The sequence below is a fragment of the Trichomonas vaginalis genome, chromosome I (assembly GCF_026262505.1).
Source record: "Trichomonas vaginalis G3 chromosome I, whole genome shotgun sequence".
Lineage (NCBI taxonomy): Eukaryota > Parabasalia > Trichomonadida > Trichomonadidae > Trichomonas > Trichomonas vaginalis.
In genome coordinates, this window is record NC_067203.1 from 15,926,635 (window position 1) to 15,941,739 (window position 15,105).

The 15,105-nt window shown below is 29.5% G+C and overlaps 5 protein-coding genes across 5 annotated transcripts, besides 2 other annotated features; 1 reads left to right on the forward strand and 4 right to left on the reverse strand.

Annotated features, from left to right (window-relative positions):
* Window positions 1–125: 125 nt before the first annotated feature.
* On the forward strand, window positions 126–705 carry TVAGG3_0993840 (Chain M Ribosomal Protein L7ae; the record flags this gene model as incomplete). The annotated part of the gene is made up of 1 exon (XM_001276983.1): window positions 178–552. The coding sequence occupies one exon, from the start codon at window positions 178–180 to the stop codon at window positions 550–552; it is 375 nt and encodes a 124-aa protein (XP_001276984.1).
* A 1,569-nt stretch (window positions 706–2,274) lies between these two features.
* TVAGG3_0993850 (spectrin binding) lies at window positions 2,275–4,556 on the reverse strand (the record flags this gene model as incomplete). The annotated part of the gene is made up of 1 exon (XM_001276984.1): window positions 3,327–4,556. One exon carries the CDS (start codon window positions 4,554–4,556, stop codon window positions 3,327–3,329), a length of 1,230 nt encoding a protein of 409 aa, XP_001276985.1.
* A 377-nt stretch (window positions 4,557–4,933) lies between these two features.
* TVAGG3_0993860 (uncharacterized protein) lies at window positions 4,934–6,670 on the reverse strand (the record flags this gene model as incomplete). The annotated part of the gene is made up of 1 exon (XM_001276985.1): window positions 5,005–6,627. The coding sequence occupies one exon, from the start codon at window positions 6,625–6,627 to the stop codon at window positions 5,005–5,007; it is 1,623 nt and encodes a 540-aa protein (XP_001276986.1).
* Window positions 6,671–7,003: 333 nt separating this feature from the next.
* TVAGG3_0993870 (uncharacterized protein) lies at window positions 7,004–9,587 on the reverse strand (the record flags this gene model as incomplete). The annotated part of the gene is made up of 1 exon (XM_001276986.1): window positions 7,182–9,587. The coding sequence occupies one exon, from the start codon at window positions 9,585–9,587 to the stop codon at window positions 7,182–7,184; it is 2,406 nt and encodes an 801-aa protein (XP_001276987.1).
* Window positions 9,588–9,706: 119 nt separating this feature from the next.
* Window positions 9,707–9,743: a mobile genetic element.
* A 605-nt stretch (window positions 9,744–10,348) lies between these two features.
* Window positions 10,349–11,740, reverse strand: TVAGG3_0993890 (protein serine/threonine kinase protein; the record flags this gene model as incomplete). Its single annotated transcript, XM_001276987.1, has 1 exon — window positions 10,518–11,702. One exon carries the CDS (start codon window positions 11,700–11,702, stop codon window positions 10,518–10,520), a length of 1,185 nt encoding a protein of 394 aa, XP_001276988.1.
* Window positions 11,741–13,845: 2,105 nt separating this feature from the next.
* Window positions 13,846–13,893: a mobile genetic element.
* The last annotated feature ends 1,212 nt before the right edge of the window (window positions 13,894–15,105 follow it).

The following is a 15,105-nucleotide window of genomic DNA, read 5'->3' on the forward strand; positions in this document are numbered from 1 at the left end:
TAAAAATTAATTTGAAAATCATGAATTTTTTTTAATGATTTTTTAAATATTTTTTGAATTCGAAAAATGAAATTATGAGAATTAAATAATATGAGCTAAAAAGCGATGTTTTAAAATTTGATGATTGAAATTAAAAAAGTGACAATATAAAACGGTTATGGCTGGACATTTCTCATAATGGAAACAGTCATTGAACACGGTCTTCATCAGATTAACCTTTCTGGCAATGTTGCTAAAGGCATCAGATGCACAATCAAAGCTATTCTCAAGGGCAAAGCTCGCCTTGTCCTTTTAGCCGACGATTGCGAAAACAAAGACTACAAGAATCTCGTTGCCGGTCTCTGCAAGAAGCACAATGTCAAACTCCAGACTGTCGAGAAGAAGGAACTTCTCGGTAGGGCTCTCGGTCTCACCCATTTCAAGGCGGATGGTTCCGTTCGTCGTCAAATGAATTGCGGTGCATGTGCGATCATCAGATACGGCTCTGTTGATACTCAGGAATTAGACGAATTCCGTAAGGCATTCGATCCTGCTGTGGAAGAGCAAGCTTAAAGATGACCATATTGTTTTAACGCATTCACGTGCTCGAGAACCCTTGAGTACTCAATTTTTTTTACTTTTTTTTTCAAATATATATCAAAATATTTCATTTCTGCTTTATATTCCAAAATCTAATTATACATAGCTTTCAAAATTTACTGAGGGAGTAATTATGTTTTCCTTTCGTATTTTTTGATTGCTAATTATCATTATAATTCAAAAATGAAATTTTAGAGTGTAATTTTATTGGCATATTTTTTGCTATATTGATATTTTGTATAAGTTTTTAAGTAATTTTGATTTAGAGTTGAGTTTTATCGAATGCAAATCAAAATTATTTTTGTAAACAATAAATAATAAATATTTAGTATGCAAAACTTACATTAAGATCTAATGAAGATAAAAGCAGATTAACAACAACAAGAAATTAGTTTTTTTTTTGCATATTAAACATAAAAACCTGGGTATTGGCAAAAACATTTACTACTCTGAAATGCTTTATATTCTTAAGCTGAAATCATGGGCTGTATCGTTAGGGTTGGCTTTAGTTTTGATATTGTGATAAAATTTTCGAGGCTTTTACGTGAAAAGGAATTGATTCCTACCGCTCAATCTGCTTTCTGTTGAGTTGCTTTCGAAGTTTGGCTTTGTGAATTTCGATCTAAGTATGATGACATTTTTTTGCGATTATTTCTTTTCTGCTATGTATGATATATTATTGCTATGTATGATATATTATTGCTATGTATGATATATTATTGCTATGTATGATATATTATATCTGCTGTATGAAATCATTAATGGTTAAAGCAAAGACCATGATTTCGTATTAGTTCAGAAACAGAGAAAGGAAGTTCTATTTAATGATTTTTTTATGTCATTTTTTTTATACGCAAAATCATTTTCAATCTTCAAGGATTGAATTCACATATTCAAAACGAAGTTAACAATGAATTGTACCAACTGAATAACTCTAAAACAAACACAAATTATATCAAAACTCAGTTTAAATACGCAAAATTCAAGAAGAAGAAGCTCATGGTCAGACTACTTTGGCGATACTACTAAACTAAACAAAACAAATGATGGAGAGTCACTTTATAACACCACCGGCTCTTACAATTTTTATGTTTTCATTTGTTTCTTCGAAGACTGTAAAGACAACGGTGCAATATACATTTCAAGAAATAACGAAATCTGCACATTACTTGAAGAAACCGCATTTAATAACTGCAGTTCCACCTCAAATGGTGGATCTCTTTACTATAATTGTCAAACAGACGGCCAATTTGTTCAACGACGAACTTGTTATTATAAGTCAATAGCAATATATTGGTATTTGTCATTTTGTCAAGCAGTAAAATCATCGGCTTCTAATAAAAATTACGCTTTTGAAGTTTCAGTTTCTGAATGCGGTGAAAATGAAACAAAAGGAAGTTCTACAATTGCTATTGGACATGGTGATATTCATATTTCGAATTTCAACATTACAAACAATAAATGCAGTCAATATTCATCACATTATAGTGTTCTTGATGGTAGTTCAGGATCCTGTAATTTTTCGAATTTCGAAGGAAATAATCAAACTGATAGTCAGTCACTATATTTTTGGAGTAATTCAGATTCATTAACTCAAACAGTCTCTTACTGCAATGTTATTGGAAATAAATGCGAAACAGACAATAATAAAGTTCTATTTAGTTGTTGGTACACAACTAATGTTGATCACTGCGTATTTTTAAGAAACACTGCAAAAGACATGTTTCAACAATATTATTATAGTTCCACTTTGACTATTTCAGAATCATATGTTGACCCACAGTCAGTAACAAGTACAGTAGGATCTGTTACATTTACTGATCTAAAACAAAACTACGATTTAAATCCTATTTCTAATTTTTACACCGAAAATTGTTTCATCGATAAAAATATAATCTCAAATAATATATCTTATCTTTCGAAATTTTCAACAGCTGCATCTTCTGTATTATTTTCATCAAAGAAATAAAAATTCACCATTATGAATATAAATTATATGAATTTCACTATTTTTCTAAATGAGACATGAATTAATATCCTGCTGGCGGATACACAAGGAAAGGTCGTTACTATTATCGTAGAGGGCAAGAAAATAAACGTCTTCCTACTCCCTACAATACTCATCTACATTTTCGCGAAGTTAAGTATATAGGTGTTGAGTAAAGTGTGCAACATCGAGCGGTACGAGATGGTTGTAAACAATATTATCTTTCAAAATTTAGAGATAGGAAGGGTGGCTATAAGAGCTTGAAGTGAGTAGCAACCGATTGCCTAATGACAGCGGAGAACGTGGGAAACACAACTATAGACATAATCCTCAATGTCTACAAGCCACGTGCTAAAGTCACAACCTCCAAATTGGGGAGTTGCAGTGGAATACACATTGATTTCATATTTTTTTCGTTCTTTTTGCTCAATTTTTTCTCCTTTTTACAAATTATGTTCAAGGTTTCAAAAACAATATTCTGCGTCTAGGCTGCTCAAGTTACCAAGGATACAGTTTAGAATTCAGATGCGTCAATGATCACTGCTCAAAATGCAAATATATTTTAAACTACATTACAGATGCATATAAGGAAAGTTACATAATCAGATACTGTCAGAAATTAAATGATATTTGCATGCATAAACCAGGTATTGAAATTAAATAGCAGATTCTATTATATCTAATCATGAAAAAGGATAGAAACATAATTTCTTGTTTGGTAGAAGCTATTAAAAAACTTTAGAAGAGATTTCGTATTTCCCTATATTTCATATATTTTTCCTGAAAAATCAAAAACATCTAGAACTAAATGATCATTATTGCAATCATTTTTGCCTGTTTGGATTAATTTGAATGATATAAATTTGTCATCTGTATTTAATGAAAATTTAGGAACTTCTCCTTCTCTTATATTTGAATGATTTACTTCATGAATGACTTTTGTTTCTCCGTTAATAGTAGTACCTTCAACTCTCCATGTTTGAAGATGGACAGCACTCCCTGACTTAAAACATACTCTAATAATATATTCAGTAGGCTGAATTGCATAGTTTTGCTTTATCTTCCATTGAACCCATGAATTAGGAATATTATTTGTTAAGAAATAAACACCATCTCTATATTTATTAATAACATCAACTGAGTGACCACTAGAAATAGATGATGCAGACATTTCGACATTGCCGCTTTCGAAATAATTAGTAACTGATTTAAATATTATTTTCTTTCTATCTTTAGAGCTGCGATTCTTGATTCTCAATAATGAATCACCAAATGAGTTTACAATATTCTGGTAGTTATTCACATTTGTTAAATTTTGGATATCTTTAATAGTTTGTTCATTACAGAACTCAAAATAAATGTTTTCAATCAATGGATAAAATTCGATGCTTTCTTTAGTAAGAGAAATGATAAAGTTTGCGAAAGAATCTTCGTCATCAAGTTCAAGCTTATCATTGCTAAATAATTTTTGAAGAATGTCAATTCCAAGTTTTTTCGAAATTGATTTGAGCTGATCTTTGTGAATTTCATAGAAATGTGATGAAATATAATCAATACATTCTAAAATCTTTTCATTTGACGAAATATCGAAATAAAATTCAAGTAATTTAACGCAATTATTTTCGTCAATTTTCATTTGATCAATAATGTGTGTTTTATATAAATTTGTCAGTTCTTGTATTTCAAGAGCCATTCCGATATGAAAGAGGTCTTGCAAAATTGTTTCGTTGCATTCAATTTCTGTTTTATTGTATTGAAGAATATCTTTTATAATATTGTACGTATCTGCTGATTTTACTTCAGTTTGTATATTAATTTTAGCTACATCATTATCTAAAAGATATTGCGAATAAAATGTTTGCGAAATTGCAACTGCAAATGACTTTGTGAGAACAATTTCAACATTGTTAATTGTTAAAATAACTTTGTCATGTGCCTGGTAGTTATTGATTCTCTGCAGAATTTGGTTATTGAGTTGAATCAAAACCATTTTTTTTTGTAAAATTTTCTCTTCGTGACTTAAATCTAGAAAATATACTTATCGATATGTTTCACAAAGATAAGGTCGAGGTTACATAATTATTGTTAGTAACCATATGTCGCTTATAAACAACAGACAAAGATCATCTAATGCTTTATTTCAGTCAATGGTGACTTTCGGAGATTTTATGCTGCTTGTAGAAAGAATTCATGAATAATTTTAATTTAATTTTCAATAGTGAAGTCTTCTAAGTCATCTATTTAATTATCTTAGATATCGAGGGTTAGATAAGGTATGAAGACAAAAACCATGATAGAGAGTCTGAATTTGCAATGATAAAATATGTAAATATACATCACATCAATATTTTTAATAAAATAATTTCAATAACAAACAAAAACAAAATCAAATAATCAAAAAAATCAAAAAATCAAAACAAAGTAAAAAATAAAGAAAATTATTGAGAAGAAATTAACTGTGGTAATGGATTAAATGTCTGTGATTGTGTATTTCCAAGTGAAATATCTCCATAAATGACATTGCCTTCACTACCAATATGTGCTGTTGGTGGAAATCCAAGTTTGACTGCTTGTGAACGACTGATTTGTCCAGTGACAGATGTACGCGGTCTTCCACAGAAAAGACAAACTTGACCACGCTTTCCGGCTGAACACTGTGTTTCATTTTGGCTGCTTTTGATAATTTTAGCCAGTTCTTCAACATCTTTCAATGATGCGAATCCGGAGATATTTGATGCCAATGTGTTGACGTTTTCGTTCAATCCGTTGATGATAGTACGGAATTTGTCAAATAACCGTTCAACAAATTGGCGGTCGACCTTACGATCAAGAGAACTAAGACATTCAACGTTGGTCTTCTTAAGATCGTTACAGTTCTTTTGGTAGTTATCAAAATCAAATTCTTTCTTAATTTGGTTACAAACTAATGAAACAAGCTCGTTCTTATCATAAGTGTTAGGAACTTGCATCTTCTGAATCTCAAGCATAGAATTACTTGCTGAAACTTGTTCTGAAATCTGACTACTAGTTTGTGATGTAGAAAGAGGTTCATGGATGTTGTTATGTGACTCCAAGATTCGGATCCTTGTGATCAACTGTTTGATCTTACGGTGGCAATCTGTGACAACAGTGTTTTGTGTTTCAAATTTCTGTTTGAGATCTTCCAGTTGTGAAGGATCGAATGTAATAGTAGCTGTGATAGGTTGTGATTCTTGTTGTTCTGCAGTTGTTTCTTTACGATTGAATGAAACTTTTTGTGATAAATCGCGTTCGTTGATTTCGGGATGTTCGTCATCGGAATTGTTATTAGTTTTAGATGTAGATAATCGCTGGATTTCTTCTTCAAGATTGGTGACTTTTGTAAGTAAGGTGTCGATATCTGCTTGAATTGAATCAAGAAGAATGTCGTTTTTAGGTTTCGTTTCCGTGGACTTGATTTCTTCATGGCCCTTAGACAAAATAATGTACTTTTCGTAAATACTTTCGAGTTTTTTGTTCATCGAGTTTATTTGCTTTTGTTGATTCTGTAATGTATCATAGCCATGGTATATACTGTCTGGGATCTTCTGTTCATTCGTTATTTTGTAGAGATCTTCGATTTGAAGGTTTACGTTTTGAATTTGTTCGGAAAGTGATGTTTTTTCAACACCGATTTGGAATAAGCAGCCATCAAACTGTTGGTTAATGTATTTCTTGATTTCCTTCTTGTCTTTATCGATTTGTTGTTTAATTTCGTTGATATGAATTGAATTTTCTTGGGAGTTATTATCAATTGTATCAACACGGCCCTGTACATATGCTTTTTCACGATCGAATAATTCTTTCGGGAGTAATAAAGGAATTTGCTTTTCAAGCTGTTTAATTCTGTTATCTTGATTTTTGATGTGCACATTCAGCATTTGAATTACAGAGGAGACAGACTTCATATCTAACTCAGCACGGAGTAGATTATCATTCTGTATAATGTCATTCAGGTTATCTATCATCTTCTTGTGCTCCACAACTTTACAAAATTGCACGTTACTAATTGCTCTTAAATTTTGATCCGATTTTATTAGCATCATTAATAAGTATAACTAATAAACATATTTTTCTCTGACAAAGTTAATTTTATGCATAAATGGAGAAATTTTGAAATCTTTGTCAATAATTCTTCCATTGATTTTATGATCGATTAAACACTTCTAGTACACAAATTAATATTCATTTATTTTTGATTCATGATTTTGTAATTGAAAAATGATTTCAAGAAAATTACGTAGAGAAATAAGGATAAGCTATCAGAAAAGCTTATCTAGCTCTACACTAACCTAAAATTAACGTACTTCATAGGAAATATAGAAAATAAAATGCTCATTTAATCTTTAAGCTTCAGTATATATTTTTCATATTTCGTTATGGACAGAATAGTTATATGGGGTAATGTTATTTTAGTCAATGACTAATATCAAGGGAAAACAATTTTCGTGAATTCAATTATAGAATAATTCTTACAACAAAGCATTAACTATAGTTTTTTTAGTTATACACAGTTTCAGTCAGTTTCAATTTATAACTTTTTATTAAACAATAAAGAAAATATAAACATAAATTAAATGATGCAGCATCATATGAATTAATTGATTTCAAGAGTTCTTATGGTAGTCTTTTCAATCATATCTGCAACTTGCTCAGATGTTTCTTTGGCGTTCTTTTCACAATAATAACCAAACTTTGATATGTGTTCCCATTTTCTCTTTTCACGAGCCATGAGATAATATCCAGCTTTGAATTTTCGATTCTGCAATAAAGCATCATCAAGTAATTTGGATTTCATGTTTTCCTTGGCTTCAACTCTTTGTAATCTAATCTCGTTAAGTTGTGCATCCATTGAAAGACCATGATTTTCTGAATCTTTATCTTCAATTTCATTTTGAAGTTCAAAGATTTGTGTTTTCAGTTGAATATTTTCAACTTTGATTTGTTCTAATTCATCTTTTAGTTCTTTGATTTCTTGAAGGTATCCAGATGATTTTCGGCTATATTCATTAAGATCCTGCATTGATTGCTGTAGTTTAGATTCCAAAGAGAATACATTTTGGCTCAAAACTTTATTCTGAGTAGAGTAGTAATTAATGCTTTTTGAATTCAGATAAATATCTTTTGAATTTTGTATCTCTTTCTTCAAATCATCATTTTCATTATTTAATCTTTCAATCAAAGTTGTATTGGCTAACAAAGAAGATCTTAACTGATCATTTTCTGATGTGAGTAGACTAATTTTCCTTGAATTATACTCACCTTCTTTGTTAAGTTCTGCAATTTCATTATAAAGATTTTTGATTTGATTTGAAAGTTTAGATTCATTACCTTTAACTCGATTATTTTCCATTTCTGTTTGATTGCTAGTTTCTGCGAGCTCAGCAATCTTTTTCTTAAGTTGCTCATTTTCTTCAACAAGAAAATTCTGCTTGATTTGCAGCGAGTTAATTAGACTTTGCTGATCAATACGACTTTCTTTTTGAAGATTATTAAATTCGCGGTTTGAATGTGCAAGTGACGATGAAAATACATCAATAAAATGAGAGTTCTTTGTATAAAAGTAGTTAAATACATATAATGTTGTTTCAAGTGTGCTTTTGTTGGATGATCTTGTTAGAGAAGTTGAAATTAAAGGTAAAAGTTGCGTTTGAACAGCAATTTGATCGAATCTAGATTCCCAATTTAGATTTTCTCGAATACATTGGATAATGAGATTGCAAAAGTAAATGGAAGATATCAATTGTGAATCTTCAATTAACTTCATGAATAATACGAAAATTTGATTAGAATTCTCGTTCAATAAAAGTTTCTCATTAACTGATAATCCATTAGACATCACATATGTCATAATAATAAAAACTAATGATTCAATCTTCATTTCTGATAATGTCTGAAAATTATTAATGAGCATTTGCAATGAATCCGCAAATATATGAGATTTATTAATATCTGAATAAAATTCTGGCTTATTTAATGACAAGAGCTGTAAGAAATGTCTAATTCCTACAGCAATAAAATCATATTGAGTGTCTTTCATCTTGTTGAGTAATTCTGTAATGTATTCTGATTTTTCTACTATAAATGCAATTCTTGAATGGTATGTTTTCATTTCAGTCAATAATTCAATGATATTATAAGAATTGAATCCATCATTTTTCAAAACGCTAGATAAAATAAGTTTAAGATTATTATCATCAATTTCATAGGATTCACATAATTCAAGTATAACTTTTGAAGCCAAAGAAGTTGTTGGAAGATATAATGATTCATTTTGCAACATTCCAATTGCAAAGTGAACAAAAATAGAGGCAAGTTGCCTATTTTGAGATAATTTAACATAGGCTGCAATCGAAGACAACTGAAGATAAATATCTTGAGAATTTGTATACTTTTCAATTCTAAAAAAGAATTCAGAGTAATCCGTTCTAGTTTTCATTACACCTATTGAAAATGCATGGTAATTTAAGCATTGTGCAATAATTGCACAGCCCCAAGCAGATAAATTCGAAAAGTTGAAAATAAATTTCACATGATCAAATAAGTATTTACACGATTCTTGTTGAGTAACTAGTAATGAAGGAGATGAAACAATAGCGTAAATGAATTTAACAAATGGAAGTAATTGCGTTGCATCGACCTGTGAATATTCAGTATAATCGATATTATTAAAAATTCTATGTAAAATCGATTCAAATTGTATGTTTGTTGCAAGAAAATTTTGCATTTCTGGACTTATTTGCGAAATTTTTATTAAAAAATCGAGAATTTTATCTTGATTTGAAAGCTTTGGAATTGATATGATTTCTTGTCCAATTGTAAGAAGCAGGTCGTGAACTAATGCAAGAAAATGCTGAAAATGATCTAAATTTTTGTTGATATATTTGCAAAATTCGTTCCAATCTAGTAATTCGATAAACAATGCTAATTTTCTTTGCATTTCTGAACTACTGATAGTAGCATCTGCTAAAACCGGGATTATTTCTAGTAGAGATTTGCTCATTTTTAAAAATTTCTTAACGTACACTTCACAATTGAAAAATGAGTTTTCTATCTTTAGCTGAGCATCATATCATTGCTTGAAATGCAAATTGTCAACTGTTATTAGATATTTTAATAGTGTAATAAACAGAAATTCATCAAAAGTGACAGCTCTCAATTTTTTGACATTTGTAAATTCTAAATTGAATGAGAAAAATGAAATAATACTAAGCATAATACAATATTCTAGATTTAATTATAATTAGGAAAAAGTTAGTTTTGAGAGTATTTTTCATAGGCATATAGAATGAAATCTTCTGAAAAATAATATCACATAAACTCATATTATTTTCTAATATATAACTATTTTATATAAAAATCAAATTCAATGATCTTAAAAGCGAAGGATAAACCTCAAAAATTACGAATATAATGAGTGGGAATATAATGCTTATCTATCATAAAACCATATGAAATATCAATTTTTGCTTTACGCCTAATTTTTGACGACAATTAGCAAAAAATGTTAAATGTTAACACTCAGTCCATTTGAATATGAAAAATAAAATTGACTTTGATTAAATGTTTTTATTTATCATGCAATTCTTCTTGCGACCAAAGATTTGAATAAAAGTTCAAAAAATAAGATAGCTTAAAAAATAATATACGGTAGTGCTTACTAATAGATGAATAGTATATAAATTCTATTAAAATGGATTTGATCCAAAAAAATATATAAAATTTGATCATAAATAAAATCGTTTTAAATTACTTCTTCATTTAAATTATAACAATTATTTTTGATTTTATATTTTTTGAAATTTGCTAAAATATTTTTTTCAAATTGCAAGTAGTATCGCTTTTGCATGAACATTAAGAGAAAAACTATAAAATTAAATAAAGCCTCAATAATATATTTAAAATATAAAACAAAAAATACAAAATTAGAGTTTCAATCTCCAAATGTTGACATTGGTTGAAGTAAAGCATTAGATGATCTTTGTCTATTGCCTGCAAGTGACAAATGGTTGCCAACAATAAGTCTGTAATTGCTGGATTTGTTCAATTCATTTCCATTTTCTGAAGATTCAGGATTCAACAAGTTTGCAAGCGAATTTGATCTAACAGAGAGCCTTGGCAAGTTCTTAGTTGGATTTTCTCCGTCTTCTTCTTCAAACGGAGAAATAATATTATGATCAAATCTAATTGTTGCTTGGTTGTGTGATATTTCACTAATCCTGTATAGAGGAAGTCCGGAAGCAGTTGGAACATCACGAGTTAAGAGTTTTTTGCCTGCCAATGTATTTCTTGCGGAAGAGAACTTTTCGTATTGAATCCAAGGATGCCCTAGTACCTGCTTCAAAGTCCAGCGCTGGGATGGCTCTAGAACAAGCATTTTTGAGATTAAATCTTTGCAATCATCAGATAAGTAACTTGGAAATGTAAATTCGCCGTGAATAATTTGGCTAAGCATTGCCGATGTATTTTCTGTTCTCCAAGGGTGTTCTCCTGTAACAATTCCGAAGAGAATGACACCGAGTGACCAAACATCGCTTAATCTGCCATCATATGCTTTCCTTTGGATGATTTCTGGGGCAGAATATATTGGTGATCCACAAAATGTTTGCATGAGCGTTGATTCTTCAATAAATCCGCAAAGTCCAAAATCTGCAACCATAACTTTAGGGAATTTATCGATAAGTATATTTTCTGGTTTTAAGTCACGGTGAGCTATGCCATTAGAATGGCAAAACTCTACAGCTTGAACAATTTGATTAAAAACTAAAGCAGCTGTTGGCTCATCAAGACGCTTTTTAGAAACAACGTAGTCAAATAATTCTCCTCCATGACAGTAATCCATGACAAGGTAAAAATTATCTGAATCATCAAAAAAGTCATGAAGAGCGACGAGTCCAGGGTGCTTAATATAAGCCATTGCATCAATTTCGCGCTGAAATTCTCTCTCCTGCTTTTCCGTTTGCAGATTTGATTTCGGATAAACTTTTATTGCATAGGCACGGCGATCCAGCTTATTAAATACTCTAAATACTGTTCCATATGCACCATGCCCTACTTCTGCAAGTACGTTGTACTGTTTTATTGATTTGGGCATGTTGACAGTTGTTTTCTTCGACATTGATAAAGTTTGTAAAAAATTTTCTGCGTGATAAACGCAGTTGATATGTTATAGAAAATGTTTAATATTATAAAATAAAATCTCCGTAGAGGTAGGGCAACGATAGAAAATTTTTGGAAAAAAAGTTCGGAGATCTTAAACGTATCATATTCCCTGCATGGTTTGGTATCTTCCGCCATGCGTTGTGCCAAACATATTGACACTTTCCAATAATTAATTTATGGTATGAGTCACAGAGTTAGATTATAAAAAGAAAGTAAATAATTGCAATTAGAAATCATATATGTCGGAAATCAAATGTTGATGAGCAGAAACCTTTTACTCATCATAAAAGAGATAAATCACTAAAGATTTGTATACATTAAAATTTGATATTTGGTGCTCGAAAACTGTCTGATGGGACTCCTCCAAAATGAACCAATCTATCGCTGAGGACCAAATTAGATGATGTGGATGGTGTATTCTCTAATTCTAACTTAGGAAGAATGGGAACAAAACGAATGACGACAACAACATGTCAAACATAGATTAAATATCTATGAATCAATAAAGTATACGTGCATTGAAGGTGATAACGATCACTTGAGGCTTATAACTCTTTGACTAAATTATGCAATAATTAAATATAATCATTTTTATATTTTTATACTGATAGTAATTAATATACTATCCTGCTTAATAAATGGTATGATCAAATTTGTTTGAAAATTTAATTATGTATATGAAACTATGTCTTCTATATAAAAATCAAAATTTTCGGACGAACCTAGATTGAACCTTTATGAAAATCTATCATTTTTGTTAATTGAGTTAATATGAATCTTTTACATATGTATATATAGCATTGATAGCTTATATAATCATGGTTTATTCCATATTAACATATTTTTTCAGTTAAATTTGTTAATAATATCATGTAACAAATTAATTCAAGATTAGAATGTCTACAAAATGCTAACAAATAAGAACAAAATACGATTTCTCGACTTAAATTTTAATATGGAGTAGTTTTTCGTTTAAATCTAATTAAAAATGAATAAAAACTTATCTTGTACTATTTTCATTCAAAGATTTTAATAATGTAAATCATGCATTTTCATAATTCAGTACAGTTCTTTTTAGAATTAAAGTTGATGAGGATGATATTTGTGATTTAAAATAATTTGTTAATGTTCACCTTTTATTCATCACCTTGTGGTATGCCCTAAAGCAATAGCATTATCAATTCTGCTGAATTGATCAACTCAAAATTCCAAAAAAAATTCAAAATTTCAAAAATGAAATTAAACAATTTGAATTTTCACATGAAAAAATCAATTTCGAAAAAAATTTGGAAAATCAAAGTATTTGATAATTAGTCAAATAATCAATTTACATCGTTTTTACTCATAAAAAACAACTAATTTTTGATTTTGATATCATATTTGATAAATACTCATTCCAGAGTTGACGTAATGTATTAATTATTGTTAGAGATATTGCTTTCGCAGCAAAATTCTTATTTCATGAAAGAAAAAAAAATGATTTTATTCCAACAAAAACAAGTAAACAGATGAATGGAAACGTACTATATTTTCATAAATGTAGTAATCAGCGTGTCAGCTTTTGTTTATCATGTTCGAGTCAAAATGTATTAACTTGTAATAAGAAATATTCGAAGATTATATGAAGTATTGAGCATTCTTTGTAGAAATATTTGTAATTCATTACTAACATATATAATAAAGTTGTTTTTTTTTCCTTATTGCAATAATTTTGTCTGATTTTAATAACTTTTCATGTATACGAGTTGTGTGAATATGCATCATAATATGCGTAAATATACTTATTTGCGACGAATAATGTGGTTGCATAATGGAGGTGCTAAATTTTGATTTTTAATATGGGGCTTTGGTATGTATAATCATGTTCTTATCTCAACGTAGGAGTATTGGTGCAATATGATTAAAATTTACGAGGTTGATCTTAAATTGAATAATTCTGGAGTATAAATCACAATGCAGCTAATTCTATGTTAAAGATAGATACAGATTGTAGTAATCAATTAGGGAGTACAAATTCATTCTTTCATTTCTGTCGTATTGAGCAGAAAGGAAGAGATCATAACCCTAGGAAAAAAAGCCCAAATTTGTCACTTTTCATAGTACGTTAAACTCAATTCGCTCGGCGAATGCCGAGCACACGTACTCATCATTCAACATAATATTCTCATTCTTTGGTTATTATAGTGCCAGACAACACAAGATTTCAAAGAATTACTTGAGTTTTCAATTAATCTTAATCCGATTTTAGATTTATCGAGAACTCCATCATCACAATCACATACTTCAGTGCGGTAACTACAATTATCCATATACAGAAGGAAGTTCTTTTCGAACAACTCATTTGGAGTCTGTTTTGGAAAGAACTTCTTTCTGTCCGACTTAATTTCATAGTTCCTGATCAACCAAAAGACAGAAACCACACACTATCTACTTAGGAAAGGAGTTCTTTCTAAATCTTCCTTAAATTGAGATTTTACGAGAGATAACCCTTCTATTGCACTTAAAAATGAACATTTTGATATCTTTAGTATCACACATGGTCATATATAGTATTTCATCTACATGAATACATTCATCTTTCGAAGTCTCTCATTAAATGGGAGGCTTCGAAAGATGAATCGTTTTATTCATACAACTTTAAATCTCGAACACATTTAGAGAGTGAGTATATCATTTTATTCTTGTTTTGAGTTTATTCTGATTCAAAATTGCAGTGAAAACAGAAGTTCACACATCATATCTGAATGTGAGCTCATCTATACTTATACGATCTCAATACCTCCACTCTAAGCATAAGAGGTGAAGTTATATAAAAATTATCAGATGCGTTGAAGTCTCAAAAGTATTGCCTGAATGCTTGTTTCATATTTGTCCAAGTAGTTTCAATGAATAAATGTATTGTTTTTTATAATTTCGATTTATTTTTAGAAAATATTCAATATAAACCTTTATTGTGTTATTTACATCTCATAAATTCTCTGTCTAAATCATATAAAAGCGCGTTTTACCCCTATGAATCAAGAAATTCATTCAATATTCATGGTATATTTATTAAATTTATACGATTTACTAATAATCAATATTATATCCTCATAAATAGCAATATATTTTGGTAATCTATGATAATCATATACAATATTTGAAATCAAATTTTCATTAGTTTAGGTTCCTTGTTAATAGTAAACCATTATATTTATTACTAATAATAAAATCTATATGTCGTATTGAAATTCAATAAAATTACTTATTCGGTCCAAAAAAACAAATTAGATAAAATTTTTCTTTTTTTATGTAATTTTTGTTTTTCATTTTTCTCAAGATCCTAAGTTATGTTCTAACTTTTGACATCATATCCTATC